This window comes from Pollicipes pollicipes, unplaced genomic scaffold (genome assembly GCF_011947565.3).
Source record: "Pollicipes pollicipes isolate AB1234 unplaced genomic scaffold, Ppol_2.1 Scaffold_6138;HRSCAF=7277_pilon_pilon_pilon, whole genome shotgun sequence".
Classification (NCBI taxonomy): domain Eukaryota; kingdom Metazoa; phylum Arthropoda; class Thecostraca; order Pollicipedomorpha; family Pollicipedidae; genus Pollicipes; species Pollicipes pollicipes.
Genome location: NW_023596818.1, coordinates 11792623 through 11814235, shown reverse-complemented (window position 1 = coordinate 11814235; position 21613 = coordinate 11792623). Strand labels below are relative to the sequence as shown.

Genomic DNA, 21613 nt, shown 5'->3' with positions numbered 1-21613 from the left:
CTTTGATCAAATCAGACGCGTGCTGAAGCGTAGCCAAACAGCGCATCGACGCAGAGACATGGGACGGTGTAGTGACGCGGATGTCAAGCGCATGCAACGAATATTAGGTCCGTTTTTATGTTTGTATGGGTTTTGTTAAGCGCCAAATACCATTACCCTTGAGAGGGCCCTTGGCTCCGTAAATCTTTTCTATGGCTGTTTGTGTCGGCTGGTAGCTTGCTTCCGTCCCACGCCATCCAGGGCTCTGCCGTGGGTGCGCTACCAGCGTCTACATCGCTTGGCATGCATTTACCGAGGGCTGCAGGCATGCACGAGTGGTTCGCGAGTTCCGCTGTCTTATGGATGGCCGAGACTTTGGCACGCTGCAGCTGTGCCGGCCGCTCCACAACTTGGCAGGTGGCTTATGGCGGCACGGGTGCCGCGGCCCGTGAGTGACTACCGCCGGCCGTGAGTCGGCTTGGCGGGCACGCTGCGCTGATTACATCACGCCGCGGCGCATTCCATGTGTTGTTCCCCCGAGCGGGCCCGTTCTGCCGCCGACACGAGCGTATCGCCAGTGCCGCCCGTGCGCAGTGTCGTGTTCTTTTGAGCGGGCCCGTTCTACCGCTGACACGAGCGTCATTGCCAGTGTCGCCCGTGTGCAGGGTCCGCGTTCTCTCGAGCGGGCTTGTTCCACTACCCACGCGAGTACCGTCGCCAACGTCGCCCGTGCACAGGGTCGCGTTCTCTCGAGCGGGTCCGACACCGCTCACACCCGTGTGCAGAGTCGTCAGTGTCCCGGCCGACTCCGACCCAGCGTCCGTCGACACGTGACGGGTCAGCGAGCCCGGGGCCAAGCCACGGCCGCGCGTCGCGCGATCGACCGCGGCGGGCCGTCACCCCCGCCGGCCCGCAGCCACCACAGCATCGATCCCGTCCTCGACCGTGCAAACACCGGGTCCAGCAGCCAGCCGTGTATTCGGCCCCGGGCCTGATATGAGACCACGGCGCGCGCTCCGCCGCCGTGTCCGCCCGCTCGTCACGCCAGCGGAACCACAGCGGGACCACATCAGCGGGACCACGTCGGTGGAACCACATCGGTGGAATCACCACGGCGGGACCACATCAGTGGAATCACATCAGTGGGACCACATCAGCGGGACCATATCAGACCGTGGTCCCACGTCAGAGGCACCGCATCAGCAGAACCACATCCGCCGGACCCCATCAGCGGGACCAGCTCGGCCCGGCCGCATCACGAGACCACATCAGCGAGACCACATCAACGGGACCACATCAGCGAGACCACATCCGCGAGACCACGTCAGCGGCAGTGGCAGCGGCGGGCCGGCAGCCGGCCGCCACGCGGTAATGTGCCGAGCCTCCGCCGCCTCTCACTGGATGTCGATGAGCTCCACGTCGAAGTGGAGCACGGCGTTGGGCGGGATGACGCCCGGGTGGCCGCGCGAGCCGTACGCGTAGTCCGGCGAGCAGATCAGCTTCGCCCGCTCCCCCTTCGACATCTAAAACGAAGCCGCTGTGTGAGTGGCGGCGGCGGCCAGAAGGCGGGGGAGCGCCGGGAGGACAGCGGCGGAGGTGCTGGGGAGGCGAGGGGAGCGCCCGGAGGACAGTGGTGGCGGCGACGGGGAGGCGAGGGAAGAGTGCCGGGAGGATGGAGGCGTGAACAAAGCGACGGGAGGTCAGCGGTGGCGGCGACGGGGAGGCGAGGGAAAGGACAGCAGCGGTGGGGGGCAGGCGAAGGAAGAGCGTCAGGCGACCAGCGGGGACGGCGCGGGGAGATTAGGGAAATGAACGATGCCCACGGGCCGGACGGCGGTACCAGACAGCGACTCAGTCTGGGCAGCGTCCGCCTCCGCACGGAGCGCGAACAACACATGGGACACAAACTACATATATCTGCGAACAAAATGAGCGACACCGGGGACAAACGACTGGTGGCCAGCCAGCCGAGAACAATCACGACCGCTTCTCAGGAATCGACGCTCAATGAAAACGGTGTCTTAACTTAAACGCTTTTATGTGGTGCTGTAAAAAAGAAAGTGTTAGATTTGCTGATCACGCGGTATGGCTGCATCCCTACGCACGTTTGAAGCCAACTCGCGCGGGTGGGTGGCATGATGATGTCTGCTATTGCACAGCTGATTAAAGAGCCGTGTACTGACGTTCATTTGCAATCGCAACAAGCCAGTAAGCCCACTTGTGTGACGTAAGACGACCGAGGCGATAAGCGGGAGCGATAGTCAACGACTGTCATCGTGTAGATGACGAAAGCGTAGCAGTGGAGCCGGACGCGTTTGGCAACACATACCAATGGGTTCCATCGATGCGTTGCAAACATCCCGATGGGCCTACCACCTCCGCCTGGTGCGTTGCGGGCTGCTTGTGTGGGGGAGGGGGTGCCTGGGCCGTGCCAGCGGGCACCGCAGGGCCGAGACCCCGAACATGCGGACGACAGAGCGAGTGGAGCTGTGAGCTGGACGGCCAGCCTGGATAGAAGGCTCCCGCAATCGAATGAAGGGCTTAGCAAGCGTGTTAGCCGGCCACGACAACGTAAAGTTCATTTTTTATTGCAGTTAAACAAGGGGAGGGCCACTCACGTGCCAATTCACTAATAGCATTGCTTCAAAATGGCGGCTGCGAGTGTGGTCTAGACTGGCAACTCAGTCGACGAGACACATGGATTCGCCGTGCTTTGCCGTTTTGGCAACTATAGCCAAATAAATCTTGGCCACAATGAAAAGAACCATACGTCTGTGTAGTTTTTCCTCGGTTTACGGCTCAGCGCCCTGTATTCAAGATCGGTTTCCGAAATGTGGCATTGGTCCCTTGTCGGCCGATTACTGGCGAAGGTACGGGTCGTACAGTTATATATATATATATATATATATATATATATATATATATATATATATATATATATATATGTATATATATGACATGTGCAATCGGCACGCTCGTCCACACCGTGCAGCGCATGTCACCTCATCAACTCCGTTTACCGCAATCCAATTCGACAATGTTATGCCGCCTGAGGTTCGAGCCGACACGAGCAGCTGGCGGCGCGCTCCACTGACCTGGGCCACGCCCTCGTCCCAGCCGCGGATGACCTGCTTCTGGCCGATGTTGAAGGTGAACGGCCTGCCCCGGTCCCGCGACGAGTCGAACTTGGACCCGTCCTCCAGCGTGCCTGCATGGTTCAGGCGCGGCGGGCGGTAGCCCGGCAGCGGTCGTTCAGTAATGGTGGCGCGGCCGTCTCCGGGCAAAATACCCCGTGTTCTGCTCTCGAACAATGGAAGGCCGGCTGTTTGTCCTTGGGTGCCAGTGAGTGCACTTGATAGCTTTGGGTAATGTTTTGCGCTTCCAACGGATCGCAGAGTGGTTTGCAAAAATATTGAAATATTGTAAAGAAGGGATGAAGAAATGCCTTCGCCATGAAACCATGGACGCCACATCAGATAGCATGAGTCGCATTGTTTTCTGCACGAATGAGAATGGATCTACGGCGGGAGAAAACGTCATTACATGCCTGGAACTGTGACATCTACTTCAATTGTATAATGTGGTCTACCTCACCTGTGTAGTGCACAAACACTTTCTGCCCAGTCTTCGGGAACGTCTGGCCTGCGCGCAGACACACATATATGAGCAACAATGTGAAATCTGATCAACATCTGCCAACATCAGACACTTGGCTGGCGTGGGACGAAGGGTTCATAAAATGTGTGTGAGCTATCAATTGTCTACATGCTGCTATAGTAAACCACAAGCTTATAGAACCAGATGACTTTAAAAAAACATTCCATGGATCTGGTCAACATGCCGAAAGCACGTCCTTGATCTGGGATTGGCAGACAAGATAGCTCATGTAGTACTTGCATGTTATTTCATCAATTACAATGCTTGAAAACTGGATCACTTTGACTAGCCAGACCTGACTACTTCGGCCGACGAAACTCAGACCAAGCCATTGAATAAATGCAAATAGCTGTGGTGGACATTGGTCGTGGCATGAAGGACTAAGTACCATGTAGTTTTCATAATCTTATTTATTTTGGTTATTCTACAACCTGTCACATTCAGCATCAGTTTCACAAGGCATGACAATGGTCAGCACCAGCCACTTGCTGATGGTACCATGTGCCGAGATGTTGTGATCATTTAGAGAGCTATGGATTGTATAGTATATTTGCCTACATCATGCTACTGTTTTGTAGCCTTTACATGGTCTTCTCATTTTTCCCCTTTCACAAGGAATGACATTTTATTGCCAGCCATAACCACCCAATGAGTGAAAAAAATCATTCATGGAAGACGTTCCAATGCATAATCCAGGCCATCAATCAAAAACCTCAGGTAGAGGTGTGACTGATGTTGGGAATAATATGGAAGATCAGGCAAGACAACCCTGGATATGCTTTACACCAATTTTTGGGCCTGAGCCATCCCTAGGTCAAAGGGGTAGGTGGGGCAGTGTTCACAGGATGGTGTCAATAAAAGCAGTGTGGATCCCAATCACTTGCCCTAGATCCCTGAAGAATGGCTAAGCCCAACATTCTATCCCTAACATCAGTGAAACCTGTGTCACTGCTTTTTAGGGCCTACTGATCGCTGCATGTACAAAAGGGGCAGCCATTCTCAAGAAGTATTATGACACTTCTATCACTCATTCACCTAACCTAAGTTCCATGATATGCATTGTGCAGGATGTTTATAGTTCTGTTTGGTGAACACTGTCACACCATTTTTTTTAGAACTTTTGCAAGCACCAATGGCTTGGTTTTGAAGGCTATCAAAGTGATAGTGATAAGCATCAATACAATCAGAACACTTATCTAGGAAATACATAAACCACAGCATTTGCTAACTATGTAAATGCAAATTTTATCTTCTGATCTTATGTCACATGTGAAAGAGATTGACCAAAGCCTTGGTTGGTTTTGTTGCCCCCTCAGATATAAGACAATTTCCTAATCAAAGTGTGAGAAGCAGTATGCTTTGATTTTCACAAATCACTAGAAGCTATCTATTCTATCTCAAATTCCCTAAATCACCACAAGATGGCACAACATGCCATTTCAGCCTTACACAGCACTTCTCACCTCAACATTCCCTGTCATGCCATGACAAAAAACATAACATTTTTATCTCATAAGTTTGGTTTATGTATGCAGGCATATCTTTATTCTTCTGGTTCACTGGAAATGCAGCAAAAAGCTATTCTCAATGCTAATTGAGCCTGTTTACAAAAATACAGACTGTGCCAGATGCCTACAGGGCATTAACACACTGTACTTTGTGTTTGCATGTTCTAAACTCAAGCTATACTAAATTTAGTTTAAATCTTGAATTATTTTGATGCAACAACTTTTCAAGTGTATCTGCATGCACTAACTTTGCAGCATCACAACTTACTTACACAACTTACACAACTTACTTATTTATGGTAAGCATATGCTGATATTATCACAGCAATGCTCCTGGACATGGACATGTGTGGAGTAATGCCATTTTATGTAGCCTGCATTGAAACCACCAAGAGAGCAAATGCAAAATGACTGTGACTTAAAGAAACTGCAGTTCAAAAGGGAGAAGCCACACAAAAAAGGAAATGGTGCTCGACACTTCTACCTTCAAAAATAGCACTGACTTCTGGGTGCCCATCCTTTTAATCGATGGATGATCATCATATTTCTGACATCAAATGAAGTACTAACATATCGTTGTGCACATTATAGATTTAAGCTGGACACAACAGAATAAAGATCAAACAATGCCAGAAATCTTCCCTAGAAAGGAAACTATCTTACCATCGCCAGGCGTAATAGTCTGAACTTCGACGCCCATGTTTGGCCCGGTGAATTTAAGGATGAGACGATGACCTATGTACTACTGACCACAGAAAACTGAAGAGACAGCAAAATTGAAAATGCACCTGGGTACAAATTAATACAAATCCCCGCCACCAAAACCGAAGACCACCAGCGAAGGGCCGCAACCGCAAAAGGAACGCGAACACCGCCCAACGCCAACGCAGCGAGCACCAGCCCGGACGGCGAGAGCGATGGGGAAATATTTGAGACGTTTATGCCGCACCTTAATAGGATCGACAGCATTGGGATCGACTTTGTTCAGTAACGGATGTTCGTTCGCGGTTCGGTTTTATCTATTTTTTATGACGAAGTAATCATGATGTAGTCAAAAAGCGAGGTGCTGTCATATCAGACAGCTGCAAACAAAATATGTAGTGTGATAACAGACAGCAGACAGACAGATAACAGCTTCCGGCGTTTTTGCTGTTTTTCGCCAAACAGTAACCGACAAAACTTGGCCTGATTAGACCCGATATCTGGCATCGCACGTGTTCTGTGGGGTATGAGAAGTGCGGTGATGGACAGCTGTAATATTCTGAAATGTGATTTTTCCGTGGTGGATTGATGAAAAGGTTAAGATATAGGAATTGGTTGGCAAGGTCATGGCAATTTAGTCAATGGTAGCGCGAGCCAGGAAGGAGGAGTTGACGGGCAGTTCAACAGACGATCTCCGCCCCTCTTGTATGCATATATGTTCGTAGCACTCTTCAGCTTATTCAGACGCACTACCGATCAAATATTTCATGTTAGACATAGACATGATAGACATGATAGTTATCATTTATGGGTGCCATATCATTGAGCAAAGTGCCTGAAAGTTCCAGTTGCCACTGCTGCTGTCAAAATTATTTGCTTAAGACAATCTATGCCTTGCATGAAACACCTCATGCATCATCATGAGTATTGGTCTGCACCCATGCAGAGACTTTTGCCCACCTAGGTACCTAGAAGCAGCATGATATTCATCCCAGCTTGTCTATTGCCAGAGCTTATCTTGTGAAAGCAACTGCATTCAGATTCACTCATCCCTGTGGACTTCTAGGTTCTCATTTTCCTGTGATTTTGTCTGATCTTTTCAACATTAAATTTACCTGCCTTATGCCAATTGCTCTGATGAATATGTGTAATTTTTGCCTGCCACCAGTCCATCCAAACATTGCCTCACCTGACCAATTCTTCTGGGGCTTCCACGCAGCTCTTGCAGGACACAACACAAGCCAGTGGTGATGCTGCACAACAAACGTCACAAGTCATGCCATTCTGAGGACTCATGCCCAGGGCGTGCACCTCCTGAGGACCTGGGTGTGGATCAGACCACATCGGAAGATTCCTGCCCTGGTCAAGAAATACTGCCTGACTCGCCTTCAGCAAGCTTTGTTGTCATTGAGGATGTGCAGGATAATGACAGCACGGTGAGGACTGCTGGCGGTACTGTTGATGTGTTTTGGACAGCTCAACCCATGCGTCTGCCACATACCTAAGCTAAGTTTTTAAGTTTTACAGTTCACTGGTAAGCAACATGACTCATTCGGACAATGCAGACTGCGTTCCAGCCATTTGTGTGACCACACTGCATAGGTTTGAACTTGGGCTGACCCCCATGTCCGATGACACTACCCACGATGATGAATATTGTTGGATGAGGGTTGGGAAGTACCCAATGTACCCATGTCTACCCTGTGCCATCAGGTAGCTGACTCAGAGGCTGGGGAGGACAAGCTGCTGTCAGGACCAAGTCTGGTGATTGGCCAGAATGAGATGCTGCTGCTTGAGATGTTTGTGAGCCGGGTGGTGCAGGAGATGGAGACACGCTACATCTCTCGGTTCGTGACCATCCAGGCATTGACATCACCCACAGACACTTTGCTCTCTCCCAGCATAAATCAACATTGCAGCCACTGGGCACCTTGTCCATGCAGCAGGGCTACAATATCAGGATTTGTGGTTGTGGGTTGAAACCCTTTGAATGTTGACTCTTCACAGTTTCTCTGTGGTAAAAACTTTGGACAGACCATCAGCTCACTGTCTGTTGGTGACTTTCTTATTCTGGGACTTCAGCTGTCTCCTGTTGGCATTGCTTCACAACCCTGTGTGCTCTCTAATATCACATGATCTTTTGCCATGCAGTGCTGTCCTGTGGCATCATTCCACCATTCTGCCTTTCAACCTTTTGAGATGACCTCACTGTCATCCTCCTACCTCATTTTACCATCCTGAGGCCTCTCCACCATCAAACTTTCCATTATCCTGTGACCTTTTCACAATCCTGTTGGTTTTGTGCCTGGTGACCTCCCTTCGCCACCCCATGGTATGTGTATGCCATCCCATAATCCTCTTTGTCATTTTGTGGCTTCCTGTTGCCACCTTGTAGTGTCTCCGACATTCTGTCATCTCTCCGCCATCCAGCTTCATGTTCAGCTTGTTGTGACTTCTTTCTGCCATCCTGAACTGAAGTAATCTCCACCATGACCTTCCTCTACCTCCCCTTTGACCTCCTCATGACATCTCTCTCCATGTAACCCCTTCCCATGACCTCCCCCATCATGTGACCTCACTCCTCCTGTGACTCTCATCGCATGACCCCGGCCGCCATCGTCAGGATGCTGGAGATGGACAGCAAGGTGGACGCGCTGGCGCATCTCTGCTCGGGCATGGCCGACAAGCTGGACGCCGTGCTCGGACGGTCTGGCGGCGCCGACGCCGACGCCGAGCAGGCCGACACTGGCCGACGCTCCAGGTGAGAGCCGAGCCGACCGGCACGCACTGACGCGCGCGCTAGTGGTGAGCCACGACGTTGTACGCGTGACATGTGCTTGCAGCACACAAGTTTATGTCCTCAGCCTGTGGCTGTTGATGTAGCGAGTGCTGCTGCTGTTAAGGCAAGTGTTGAATGCTATGGATGCTGGCTGCAATTCCCGTGAGTGGAAACTAAGCTGGGCGTCCGCTCAAAGTCGTCTTGGGTGCTGAACTGGGATTGTGATTGGTCCGCACCGCGAGCCTGTTATGTGGCGTTATTCTCGAGTGGCGTTCTCTGCTCTGTGTTCTCCTCTTCCTCTCGCCACCTTTACTTACTTTACTTCGTCTCCCATGTCAAAGCAGGTCCGTTCGCATACCCCGTGACATGTGCCGTTTCCGTCCCGCCTGCCAGTCTGCCGGACATCCAGACCAGGGTGGAGTCGCTGGTCCAGCTGTGCTCCAGCCTCTCGGACAAGATGGACGCGGCTCTGCCGGCGTGCGGCCAGCAGCGGCAGCTCGCCGACGGCGGTGCCGGTGACGCTCAGACCAGGTCAGCGCCGCTCGAGCCGAACTGGGTCCGGCGTGGCCGCGCCGTACCGCCGTCGGAGTCACTGCGGTGACGTGCCGCGACCCCAGGGCGCAGCGCGCGGCACGCTGCGCAGGGTCTGGGAACGGCCGTGCTGTGAGCGGCGGCGGGAACATGGACAGGGAGAGGGGGTTCGCGAGGCATCCAATCTTGTTATTAGGTGGTAGAGGGCAGTGCAGCTGATGAAGCGTTCGCCGAGGCGTGGAGCTCGAGCCGAATGTGGTGGTTTCCTGATTGCAGCTCGTCCGTGTGTGTCGACCCGACGCCGCTCCTTGCCGGTTGGTTCGGGCACGGGACGCAGGCTGGTCGCTCCTGATCCGTACCTGCTGACCTGACGCGGTCCGTTGACGCTGGCGCGGTCAGCCGGTTACAGACCTAGCTCCGCCCGTCCCGTGTCGGCTGGCCAGACCCCGGCCCGACTTTACTAGGTCCTGGGATGGTCGCTGCCCCATGTCTGCTGACCTGACACCGCCCCTTCCCCATTTCCAGTTCACAGATGGTCGCTCCCCCGTGTGGCGTCGCTCTGACGCCGCCCCTGCCCCGCCGCCAGGTCGCAGGCGGAGGCCGACGGCGACGCGCCCGTCTCGCTGGTGTGCGCCGCGCGCCGCGCCGACGCGCCGGTGATCGCGCTCAACCGCGAGTCCGACTTCCCCGACGGCTCTTGGCTGGGCGACGCGGCCAACCCGCACATGCGCGTCCGCTGCAAGATCCACCCGCTGTGAGTCGGCCGTGGGGCGCCCGCGCGCGGCGCCGGCCGGGCGGCGCGCACCGCGGCTGCGCCGGGGGGCTGACGTGCGCCAGGGGGCGGCGTTTCGGCGGGAGTTGCTGTTGGTCAGGCGCGCGCTGTGCTGGCGTTACCACCCTGGGGCCGTGTGTCGGACTCGGGAGGCGCCCTTGACGAGCGTCTGTGCTGGCATTACCACCTTGGGCCGTGTGTCGGACTTGGAAGGCGCCCTTGACGAGCGTCGCCCGTCGGATCGCAGCCTGGACACTGGGCCTGCTGCCTCAGCATGTATATTTCTGAAGCGTATTTGTGTAAACCTATGGACTAGACAGCAGACCGGGCCGCGCGGATCGAGCCGCAGTAGAGACGCTCGGCGGCGCGTCCCGGTGACCGCTGCCGCCGCTGTGGCGCGAGCGTCTGCTGAGCGGCGGCGCCCGTTCCAGCGAGATGACGCGGCTGTCGCGGCACTGCGTGTCGGCCGAGAAGCTGGCCGTCACGCTGCTGGACCACCTGTTCCCGCGCGAGGTGCTGGCGGAGTCGAACATCTCGGGCCGCGGCCGGCACTGCAAGAAACAGCTCGACCCGCTCATGGTGAGCGGCCGGCACAGCGGCGCCGCCGGCCGCTCTGTCTCTCTGTATTTGGGTCTGTGCCCCCAGCTGTGTATCTGTCTCTGCCTCTGCCCTGGCTGTGTCTCTGTCGCTTTTCTGTGTCTCTGTATTTGGCTGTGTCTGTGTCTGTCTCTGTCTCTGTCTCTGTCTCTCTATGTCTGCCTCTGGCTGTCTCTGTCTCTGCCTCTGGATGTGTCTCTGTCTGTCTGTCGCTGCCTCTGGCTGTCTCTGTCGCTTTTCTGTGTCTCCGCCTCTGGCTGTGTTTCTGTCTCGGGCTCTCTGTCTCTGTCCCTGCCTCTGGCTGCATCTCTGTCTCTGGCTCTGTGCGTCTGCCTCTGGATGTGTCTCTGTGTCTCTGCCTCTGGATGTGTCTCTGTCTCTGTCTGTCTCTGTCTCCATATCTGTGCCTCTGACTGTGTCTCTGTCTCGTTGTCTTTGTGCTTCTGCCTCTGGCTGTGTTTCTGTATCTGTCCCTCTGTCTCTGTCTCTGCCTCTGGCTGTGTCTCTGTGTCTTTCTCTGTCTCTGTCTCTGCCTCTGGATGTGCCTCTGTCTCTGTCTGTCGCTGCCTCTGGCTGTGTCTGGCTCTCTGTCTCTGTCCCGGCGTCTGCCCCTTTATCTTTGCCTCTGGCTGTCTCTCTGTCTGTGTTTTTCAGCATCTTATGTGTGAGGGTCTCACCGCACTGTACTTGTGTTGTGTGCGTGTGTGTCGGCGCCTGCGTGTGTATGCGACCGCACTTGTGTTGTGTGTATTTGTACCTCACTTAGTTAACGTGTTCTGTGGTTTTTGCATTGTGGTTTGGGCATTGTGAGCTGGGCTATGCGTGCGTGGTGAGTGGGCATTTGGATTCTCCTCTGCTGAGCCAGGCAGGCAGTGGCTATAGGAGTCACTGAAATTTGATTTAGCAAAACTCAAGTGCAGCTTATGGGATGGCATATTGTGTAGTTCGGCTGCTAAAGCATTCATTGTATATCAGGACATGCTTTAGAGCGCGCATGTTTTTATGTGAAAAGGGCAGAATCTTCATGTTATTTATCGGGGATTGGTGCCGGCGTGTGCCGGCGTATGTTTGCTTTGTGCGGGTCGGAAATACTATTCGCTACATATTCTCCGGCTGTGAAAAATAATTATCCACCAGCTTCAGTTTCAGATTTTCGGTCAAAAATCTTTAATCGCTGGTATGCTGTGGAAATCGCCCGGAGTGCATGCACCTGCGAGCTGTGGACTGCTGCGTGGACCGAAAGCGTGTTGGGACACTGTGGATTATCTCCCGTGGGCAGTAACTTAAATTCTGGAAATAACCAGCCGCGTTTTACCGCAGCGTTTTACCCAGCTGCGTCTTCCGTCTCAATGCCGGCAGATTTACGGTATTTACTGTCATCTCGTCACGCATCATAACGTCACGGAGAAGGAGTGGCAGCGGATCAAGAACAACCTGGACGCCAAGTGCAGGAGCATGTGGAAGCGCAAACAGCGTGGCAAACCGCTCGGCATGGGCAAATACGTCAACAAGCAACCGAGGGTGTGTAGCCCGACGTCGCGCAGTATTGCGTGCTGCTTGTGACCACATCCGCTACCTCGTTTGGTAAACGGCATCACTACTTCTCCAGTTTTGTGGTGTGATGTTGGTTTTGTGAAATTCCTGCCATCTATGTGGCACTGGTTTTTGCCCAAAGGAAGGCAAAAAGACAGACGGACGGGGCCAACAAAGACTGGACGACTGGATCTGGAAGGTGTTAAAGCCTCATTAAATAGATTTTCAAAGTCATGATGGCGTCCATTTCGCGAAGAGCATGACTTTTTATGACCGGGCGACGTTTGTCTCAAAGATTAACCAGGGCATCAATGGGAGGAGTTAGAAAGTGGCCTGCGCTGCCTACGCTGTACAAGCCATATCGCGCCGTGTGCCCCTCCCCCAACCCCCCATCCCTCTTACCATCGTCCGGTGGCGGGTCACTGACCCTGTGTCCGGGCCGGTGCAGCGGTGGACGTGCGTGGACGAGCCGGCGGCGGCGGTGCAGTCCGGCTCGCCGGGGCTCGTGTTCTCCGACGACGCCGGTATGGTGGTGATGGAGACGATGCCGGTCGGCGACGTCGTGGAGGTCGAGCACGCCGACTACCTCAACACCATGGAGCTGGCCGACTTCAGCAGCGTTAAGGTACGCCGCGGCCTCTCGTCAGGGAGCTGGTGGTTGTGTTGAGGCAGTGACGGCGATTTTGTTGAGGCAGTGGAGGTGGCCGCGTTGCGGAGCCAATTTGGGTGGGAGCGGAGCTTAGTTTGATCGACTGCGCCGTGTTTGATCGGTGTTATCCTGCCCCGGGTTGGGTTACTGGTGCTGTGGACAGCAACCAGGTATCTTTTGGCAATTTTGGATACCGCAGCTGTGCTCCTATCGTAGGAGATTAGACTGTGAGCCTGCGAAACTGAACCACCCGATGCTGGAGCCTTACCTGTAGTCCCTGTGCTAATTTACGGAAGTGATGAGGGTTTCAGGGTGTTAAAGGGGGTATGCCACCTTCGTACTTTTCACTTATTGCTAGATCAGACGCGTCCGATTTCACTCGTAATGCTAGTTTTCCGAATCCTTCAAATAGCTCAATTTGTATTTAGAGTAGCCGCGCCTGCGGCAGAAAGCTCATTGGACTCCTTGCTCGTCACTGTAAAAGTAATGCATTTGATTTGCCTTGCTGTTTCCGGTGGGTGTGTTCTATAATGTTTGTAGCACACTAGTCTGTGAGTGGAATTAATTATATGAAAGTTTGAAACAATTCAGACGGGAAGATGTGCAAACTGAAACTATTATCCCGCGAATTAAACGAAACATTATACAACGGCTTTGATTTCTCCCCTACGGCCTTCACTAGAGTGATTCTTTTGGAAGCACACTGTGACTTTAGGGAAGGGAGCATCGCATGGTCTGCAGTGACGCACTGGTTCAAACACGCACACGCGCTGCAACCAATCTTCTTCACGGTAATTGGCCCTTGCCTAGTGCTGTGCCAATGACAAACGCTCATATATACTGACGTCATTCACACAAACCCGCAATGTGCAGGTTAAAACAGCTAAAAAGTGGTACCTCTAACCCGTAACACCCGACCACGTCTCCCAGCAGATTCCGCCGTTGTCATGACGACGGCGGTCGCGACAACTGCAGTTATCGTGGATTTGGGATGCTTTCTGATGCTGTCAAGGAAGGAAAGAAGTGTAGTGCTGTTAGAAGTGTTGACAGTGTTTTGGGCCGTAAAATGCTTAGAATTCATGTTCTTATTGTGTCTTGATTGTGCTGCAGTGGCATTACCCAGTGGAATTATTGGATGTAACTGGTCCTGAAGTTTCACAGGAGTATGTCTTTTTTAAATGTGCCCCGAAGGTGTGACTCCCTCAAATCGCGAAGGACATGGAAAGCGAAAGTTTGTGTTTTGGATCTAGCGTAGTATCCAATGGGAGCTATCTCTGAAATGGTCTTCAAAGGCATGTTTTGTTCTGTACTGATGGACTAGTTGCCTGATGTCCGTACTGATGGGCTGTTGCTAATGCATGCAGGCGTTTGTGTTCGCAATGTTTGCGAATGCGCCTGCGTGTTTGGATCAACCTGGTGTCTGTCTATCTGTGTGCAGGTGGTGCTTGCGCGTCTCAGGATGTTAGCCTTCTGTGTTTGTGCGCGGCAAGCAGTTCTTATAAGTTACGCATGTGTTTGTCTATCCTGTGCACTTGTGTGTCTCCCCTGTGCACATGTGTGTTCACACTGTGTACCTGTGCTTCCCCTGTGCACCTGTGTCTGCCCTGTGTACCTTTGTGTCTACCTTTTGTGCTGGTATTTGTACCCTGTGTATATGTGTGTTCTACCATGTGTACCTGTATGTTTGCCCCATGCAATTGTGTGTTTACCCTATGTACATGTATATCCACCATGTACACATGCATGTCTATTATGTACACTTGCATGTCTGCCCTGTGAAGATGTGTATCCGCCCTGTGCACCTGTTCATCTGCCCTGTGTGAATGTTTGTATACCCTGTGCACATGTGTGCCTACCCTACACATATGTATGTCTACCTGATTCACATGGGTATCTACCCCATATACCTATGTGTCTACCATGTGTACCTGTGAGTGTCCACCCCACCTGTGTGTCTGCCCTGTGCGCATGCCTGTCTGCCCATGCACCGGTGTGTCTCCCCTATGCGCCGGTGTGTCTACCTTATGCACGTGCGTGACCAGCGGTGTCCGTGTGTGTGCGTCAGGTGATACAGACGTCGATGGCCGGCTCTGTCCGACTGCTGGGCGGCGACAGCTCTGACCTCCTGTCCTCCAACAACGTCTCGCTGCACGAGGTACGCCTGCCGTGCCGACCCGTCGTACATGACCACGGGCTCCCCCTGTTGTGGATGGTAACCTTTTTATCTAAAACACGACGCTGTGTTGCTATGCAGTGGTTTGTTTCGCTCAGCGTACGGAAGATGGCATGGAGCGCGGAGGGCGGGGTACCGATAGTGTAGTGGTTACGTTGTACGCCTGAGAAGCCAGGAGGTACTGGGTTTGACTCCCGTGGTGCCGCTCCTCCTGTCAAGAGGACAGGCAAGCACGCCGTATTGTCCTGGCAACCAGGTTTGGTAAAGCCCCAATCACATAAACATGGAGGGCACACGGATGCTAAACAGGCAAGCAATCGGAATGTCCCGAATCGCTCCTAGTTGGCCAAAATGTCCGTGCGGTCAGCGTATGAAATTGTGTCAGTGTTTGTGTTACCACTTGCTGCCATCGTTAGTCGGAGCATTACCGTCACGCAAAGTACCAGTGACGGTGCGCTACCGTGGTCAGTCTTTTCCGCCGCTCGCCGTGCTTACGTCGGTGCTGCCGCCTATACCGTCAGGCGAGTGCGCGGGGCGACACCGAGCGGCTGCAGGCGAACAGTCGGCAGTTCCGCGCCGTCATACGCGAGGACCCAATGGACGGCAAGCAGCAGCGGCTCGTGTTCAGCAGCGTCAACGACTAAGGCGCTGCGAGACACCAGCAGGGGGCTGTGGGAGCGGAGACTGGGGGAGACGTCGGCAGGGACCAGGGCCTGGGGACGGGGCGGCTGGAGCGGCCTCTCCGCTCGGCCGAGTGGTCGGTCCAACCGCGCCGCCCTGGGGCGTTATCCGCACGCTTGGTCTGGGGCCACGGGGACTGTTTTTGAAGCACGGTGACCAACCGGGAATTGCTATCAGGGGCCTGCAGATGTCAGTCGTGTCCGGACTTCGCGGGAACGTGGCGGGACGCTGTGAAATCCCGCCTTCGGGGAGATGGCGACGGAGCGTGCCGGAAGCCGCGGCGGCAGACGCGAGCCAGCAGGACATGAGTCGCACCAGAGCGGCCAGCTCGGGCCGATCGCCGCGCATCTGCCCGCTTATCCGTATCAAAACCCGTTGGAAAGGTGTCGTCACTGGCTACTGATCCCGATCCCGTGTCTGGAGTCGCCTGTCCCGACCCAGCCCCGGTTACAGCCGGTACCTGAGTGGTGCGGGTCTTGTCCGTCGGCGCCTGGATGTTAGACTAGTTCGTGTCGCCTGGCTGTGTGCCTGTCGTCTGTGGTTGGCGTTCTCTTGCGTAGCGTCGCTGAGCAGGCGCGGCGGAAAGTCGGTGGCGCCGCCAAATATATCGACACCAGCACTTTCCGACTATCTTGCCACCATCCCGCCACAGTCCACGACAATGCGCCTGGAGAAATGTCTCAACATGAGAAGCAGCAAGATCTTCAGCATCCTTTACGCATGAGCTGCGTCGGGGTGTGGAAAGAGCGCGGCGCCGACGCGTTTGGCCCCTGGGCGGGCCGGCGGGCCTAGCTCGGCCTCAGAGAGACCCAGCCGTCTCTGGCGATAGTGGTCTGGCCCCCGGGCGGGCCGGCGGGCCTAGCTCGGCCTCAGAAGGATCCGGCGGTCTCCGGCGATGGTGGTGCGGCCACCACTGGCCCGCTCCGGCCGGCCGCGCGTGAGGCTGATCTGAAGCGGCGGTGCCCCGACTGTGGGCAAAGGAGGTGGAGCGCGGAAGGCGATGCGTACAGCAACCGGTCAAAAGCCGGCTGTTAGTAGCAAGGATACGATAAGGTCTTTGGCCGATCCTTGGTGGAGAACGCCCACACTGCCCGCCCGCATTAAAATCTTGGGCATTTTTGTTCTAGCCTTCCCCTCAAAAAAGGTATGAGAGCTCCGGCAATGCCTCTTCGATCGCACGGTTCGGGGCGCCCGGCGGAGCGTGGACGTCAGGGTGCGGCGTGCAGTGTGCTTGGAGTTCTCGGGCCTTGGATTGCGCGAGAAGGCTGGCTTATGGAATGATGCTGAGCTAGATCCTTTGCGCAGACTTTGTTCCACTCAGAAATCTCAACGGAAGATCATTGGAATTGGGGTGAGTCCATCAAAGCCGAATCCTAGGTGAACTTTTGCCACAAAATCGGACCCGTTCTGTATTTCCGAGGCACGTCACAGTTCAGCGGAGCCTCCGGCATTGCGGCTGAACTGGTCAGGTACTGAGCCCCGCGCCACTTCGGAGCGAGAGTTCGAGCGTGTATCCATCCGGCGGGACGGGCCGGGCGGTTAGCGGACGCGGCACCCCGCGGGCCACAGGGTGCCGATTACCGTGCGGCACCCCGCACCTCGCACCCTACACCCCGCCTCCTCTCTGACGGCCGCCGGCGGTCTAGACGGCGTCTCGCCGACCGTCTGCCCAGGCCGCCACCGGCCGCCGCTCCAGACGCCAAAAAGCCAATCGTCCAATTATAACTTGTCCGGGGCGTTTTTGCCGTCTGCGCCGCCGCCCGACAAAAAGCGCGCGCTGGGCACAAAAAGCGCGCCAGTCGACCGCCGTCTGACACCCAGGTGACCTTGAGCGCGCCGCCGCAGACAGTGGTGAAAAACCGCCGCCGACCCACAAAAAGGCTGTCGGACGCGCGCGCCGCCGGCCCGGATACCGACAGGTCACCCGGGGCAAGTGCGGCGGGGGGGGGGGAGGGGGGCACTCCACCGCCGCAGGACGGTTATCGGCATTGCTGGCGTCGTCGGGACGGCCGGCGGCCCTGCTCGGGCCTCCCTGTGGGGCAAGCCTGGTGCGGACGGCTGTAGCGGCAGCGCTCCAGCCGGCCGCACGATAAGACTGGGAAACTATCTGGAAGGTCTGATTCTTATCCGTTATCTTAACCGTGATGACGAGGATGATGTGTAAGCATACGTCGAGATAACTAGCAACAAATTATTATAAAAACGTATTGATTTATGAACACTCGGTGCAATACATTGGGTGAGGCGCAACGTCGTAGGAGCTGCGCGCCAAGTGTTGGGCCTGATGGTCTGGATGATCTGGCGGCCCGCATTGGTTGCTAGCGACAGCGGTTCCAGAGGTCAGGCAGTCTGGGTCAGGGGTCAGGCGCGCACTCAGACAGACCAATTGGATTCCAGTTACCATGGGTCATTGGGCAGCAAAATCTGCTGATCACGGGACGCGTGCAATTGGGGCGGAAGCGACGGTGCTCTCCCGCTGTTGGTGAGCGTGCTCACATGGTGTCCGTGATAATGAGCGTTGATTGGCTCTAAAGGCTGACCTGCGCCCAGTTTTCTAAAAAAGAGGTAAGTCGTCGTGTGGTTAAGCGCGCCCTGCAAGTAACATCGACGCTGACCTAGTCGGCCATCGCATTGTGCTCAGGAGGAACCGGCCTATGGTGGCCGCGCGGCGAAGAAGCTAGAAAGCCAAACCTTGATATCGTGAGCGGTAGCTCTTTTGCGATCACATCGTTGACGCCTTTCCCAATACTTCGGACCTTCTGGTTCGAGCCTGCGTGGTGCGACCCGAGAGTGGCACCCCCTTAAAAGAGGGGGCAATGGGTCGCACCCTGAAGTCGAGCATACGTTAGAAACGTTTGAAGTGACACGTGGTTGTCTGCATTGGGCCTCAATTTGGCCAAACGTCGGTAGAGAGAGAGAGAGAGAAAGAGCGAGGAGGTAGGTATGTATATTAGAAATAGTGGTGTATCATCTGGCTGATCATATATTTTTATGCAATAAATAGAAATGACTAAACCTTAAACAAAATAAAAACCATCCTCCCGCCATATTCGTGTCTGGTAGTCGTTCTACCCTGTCTGCGACTGCCTTCAACGAGCTGTCCCTGTGCCCCCCAAGCAAGCGATCGATATCACCTCGCTCACCGCTCCGCGGTGGCTATGGCTTTCCACTGTACTCGTGCGACTTCTCCGAAGTTTGCACGTGCCGCGCGGCTTCGGCTTCTTCTGATGCTCGGCTAAGCCAGCCGCCACTCCGGGAGCCCAGCTGGACCTCCCCGACCGTCCCCGTCTTCGGCACGATACCCGTTATCCAGCCCGCTCCCTGACATGCTGGATGTTGTCATCTTTGGCTGTTTTGGGCGCACACACCAGACATGCCGCACTGCATTGGCGAGCGTGCCCTTCTGACCAGCGGCCTCCATCCCAGCTGTTTTTCTCTATCGACACGCTCGATTGTTGCCGTTTGAGTTATGGCCTCATTGATCATCCTTGTTTGCCGCTGTCGACTGCAGGCGTCTAGCTTTTTCGTTTCGCCGCCATGCTCCGTTTTATGGGTTTTTGGCTGTTTTAGGCCACTGATGCTTGTTTCGCCTCTGCCTGCTGTCATGCGAGTTGCTACTTCCTAGCCGTGCACACGTCAGGGTGCTAATCTGGTTCGTGAGGCTCGGCTTCAGCCGTCATGACTAAGCGCTGATGGATGCAAAATGAAAGTAGATCTGCTTTTAGCTCGTGACTGGTTCCGGACTATTATGACGCAGGCACCTGTCTGTGCACTGCAGGAGATGGATGTGCCCAGATTCTTGCCATTGTTCTGTTTTTGTTCTGAAACGATGCGAGTGATTTCCAGTGCATTTGTTGCGCCAAGCCAAACATACCATAGCGAGAATATTGCCGACTTTTGCTGGGTTTCGTCTGGTTTACGGCACAGTAGCTCTGACATTCTAAAGCAGTACTGCAGTGCAGGTGCCATAACTCGTACTGACCTGTCGTAGTCGCTTCTCGTTTCATTTCGTATTTCACCGAATCGCTCGAGCCAAAGCGTTCCAGTTCCGTTTCCCTTGGAGCAAACCCACAATTGTGATTCCGAAAAGATGGTTTACACCCCCATCGAATGTGAAACAGCCAAATTACGGCCACTTGGCGTATTCTAAGAGTTCTTAGCGGTGTCATTTAAAGCGCTGAACAATTCTAGTACTGTTGCAGGCTGCATCGTTGCAGGCTGCAGGCTGTAGGTGCAGGTTATATGCAAGTAAAACTGTATAACATTTGCAGCGTACAGAGTAGTTTTTTGTCAAGAACTGTGTACATCTCTAACTGAGAAATGATTGTCTATGAGCAAGCCCTCAGAGAGGTTAGATCTCAATGGTGACTCACCTATATATTCTCTTCATCCTGTGGATGATCTTTCCAGTCCCAAAAAGTCTAAGATAACCAAACCAAATCCAGCATATCGATCAAAGGGCGTTGGAGATGCCTTTTGATTGTGTTGTCAACTTTTGTACGTGAGAGGCGTGCAAAGCTGCAGCCTGCTCGAGGTTTATCTTTTGTTCTTTTCCAGTGCGCATTATCTGCTTGCAGTTATCTATACTGCCATCAGGCTTCCAACCACAGGCGGCCGCACCAGAGGGAAGGGACGAGGCCTTACCCCTCCAGCATTCGTGAACTCAAACGCCACGTCAACAGCGCTGCACGGAAAGCACAGAACAGCACGCCCTCTACCCCTGCAACCCTTTGTCTCCTCCAGTCTCGCTCGGCGTTGACGCCTGCGTTCGCACCGAATAAGGCACCCGCCGCTGCAACCCTTGCGGGTGCCGTAATGGCGCCATGATGACGGCATTTGCCCGCAAACTGGAACCCGGCAGTGCCGGCAGAACCCGGACACCTGTGGGCGGACACGCCCCCCCCCCGCACCCGCCTGTCCGCCAGTGCCATGAATAGAGAAACATCCCCCCCATGTGCGGGTCATTGACAGACCGCAGCTACGTAAAGGCGGTGGAGTTCCCGGAAAGTACATCGCGTGACATATTTATGCACCGTCTGAGGCTGAAATGACGTCATGCAAGGTGAATCGGTCGCTGGAACGAAGAGAATGGCTGTGTTGTGGTTTGGAGTTCAAATATGAGACATGCGGCAAAGGTCACTGTGACGGCGAACTGGCGCCGAAGATATTGTTCGTTTTTAGTTAGCATTTTAATCGCGTCAGAAGCATTCATGTTCCAGTGTTTTGTCATCAGTGAGCTTTGATGGGATCCAGTGTGATTGCAAGTGGACCGTTTCGGATCGGTTCAGAACTCCGCTTCCCAAGTTGTTTCAATTTCAGCCAAACGGTTCTGGAGGTAACGATTTTTTCGAACGGATTCTTGACACCAGCCGCACCTGTACTGGAGAGGGTTAACCGCTGGGGGCTGCCGTAAGCGGATTTGGTTCCCGAAATGGAGTAAATCCTGGGTACACTACTGCCACTACCAAAGTGAAACCCCACCTTACTGACCACACCACCATGTTGGCATCGCCTGTTGAATGCAGTGGTGCCCCTGGACGGCACCCACATGCAATGTTTCACGCCCTGTGACAGTGGACCGCAGCGAATATTCCATACGTACCCTGGACCTGCGCCTGCGAAGAAGTAAGGCGGTGAAGGGATCCTAAAAAACAGGAACGTCACAAGGTAATCACGAACTCCGGGACTATAAGCTACAGCATTCGGATGCCAGCTGGCATCGCGGAAGGTTGGCGAGCTCAGACCAGCAGCCATACGATGTTCTGTTTACCCAGCAGCTGCAAGGCCTGAACCGGGTGGAATGTTCGTGAAGGGATCGATGGCCATGATAAGAGCACGCAGCAAGCCGAAGACCGGGTCTCAATGTTACAGTTTTTTTAACGTAGTTTTTCTTACCAGCAATAGACTCAGAAAGACGCTTGCTTCTTGTGTTGAGCAGGAATGATATGCGATGTTTTTAACCTAAGCCCGTTAGCATATACCAATCAAGATGTTGACATTAAGTGACAAGATATGACGAAAAATCTTACTTATCATTGTCGATATACTTCTC

The 21613-nt window shown here is 54.2% G+C and overlaps 4 protein-coding genes across 4 annotated transcripts in view; 2 read left to right on the top strand and 2 right to left on the bottom strand.

Annotated features, from left to right (window-relative positions):
• Positions 1-938: 938 nt before the first annotated feature.
• LOC119105883 (peptidyl-prolyl cis-trans isomerase Fkbp12) lies at positions 939-6064 on the bottom strand. Its single transcript, XM_037229440.1, has 4 exons — positions 5808-6064; positions 3574-3621; positions 3075-3187; positions 939-1502 (listed from the first exon to the last, which is right to left on the bottom strand). Exons 1-4 carry the CDS (start codon positions 5842-5844, stop codon positions 1374-1376), a joined length of 327 nt encoding a protein of 108 aa, XP_037085335.1. The 5' UTR covers positions 5845-6064; the 3' UTR covers positions 939-1373.
• Positions 6065-6334: 270 nt separating this feature from the next.
• LOC119105301 (uncharacterized) lies at positions 6335-9292 on the top strand. Its single transcript, XM_037228768.1, has 6 exons — positions 6335-6370; positions 7066-7282; positions 7560-7693; positions 8470-8607; positions 9019-9100; positions 9269-9292. The coding sequence occupies exons 2-6, from the start codon at positions 7097-7099 to the stop codon at positions 9290-9292; spliced, it is 564 nt and encodes a 187-aa protein (XP_037084663.1). The 5' UTR covers positions 6335-6370; positions 7066-7096.
• Positions 9293-9769: 477 nt separating this feature from the next.
• Positions 9770-16181, top strand: LOC119105882 (protein BANP). Its single transcript, XM_037229439.1, has 6 exons — positions 9770-9910; positions 10360-10507; positions 11885-12046; positions 12507-12683; positions 14773-14862; positions 15402-16181. Exons 1-6 carry the CDS (start codon positions 9882-9884, stop codon positions 15522-15524), a joined length of 729 nt encoding a protein of 242 aa, XP_037085334.1. The 5' UTR covers positions 9770-9881; the 3' UTR covers positions 15525-16181.
• LOC119105300 (proteoglycan 4-like) overlaps positions 16009-21613 on the bottom strand; it is a 7044-nt gene continuing 1439 nt past the window's right edge. Inside the window, exon 2 of the mRNA XM_037228767.1 lies at positions 16009-16021. Coding sequence (XP_037084662.1) covers positions 16009-16021 — 13 coding nt within the window. The remainder of the gene's footprint in view (positions 16022-21613) is intronic.

What these genes read in the sequence shown, in the direction of transcription:
- LOC119105883 (XM_037229440.1), bottom strand. Translation starts at nt 5,844, where the DNA reads ATGGGCGTCGAAGTTCAGACTATTACGCCTGGCGATG. An exon ending in GACTATTACGCCTGGCGATG is followed by an intron (nt 3,622 to 5,807) that starts GTAAGATAGTTT and finishes GTCTGCGCGCAG; the next exon opens with GCCAGACGTTCCCGAAGACT. An exon ending in GGGACGAGGGCGTGGCCCAG is followed by an intron (nt 1,503 to 3,074) that starts GTCAGTGGAGCG and finishes GCTTCGTTTTAG; the next exon opens with ATGTCGAAGGGGGAGCGGGC.
- LOC119105301 (XM_037228768.1), top strand. Translation starts at nt 7,097, where the DNA reads ATGCTGCACAACAAACGTCACAAGTCATGCCATTCTGAGGACTCATGC. An exon ending in GAGACACGCTACATCTCTCG is followed by an intron (nt 7,694 to 8,469) that starts GTTCGTGACCAT and finishes CGCCATCGTCAG; the next exon opens with GATGCTGGAGATGGACAGCA. An exon ending in AGATGGACGCGGCTCTGCCG is followed by an intron (nt 9,101 to 9,268) that starts GCGTGCGGCCAG and finishes CACGCTGCGCAG; the next exon opens with GGTCTGGGAACGGCCGTGCT.
- LOC119105882 (XM_037229439.1), top strand. Translation starts at nt 9,882, where the DNA reads ATGCGCGTCCGCTGCAAGATCCACCCGCT. An exon ending in AACAGCTCGACCCGCTCATG is followed by an intron (nt 10,508 to 11,884) that starts GTGAGCGGCCGG and finishes CAATGCCGGCAG; the next exon opens with ATTTACGGTATTTACTGTCA. An exon ending in ACAACGTCTCGCTGCACGAG is followed by an intron (nt 14,863 to 15,401) that starts GTACGCCTGCCG and finishes CTATACCGTCAG; the next exon opens with GCGAGTGCGCGGGGCGACAC.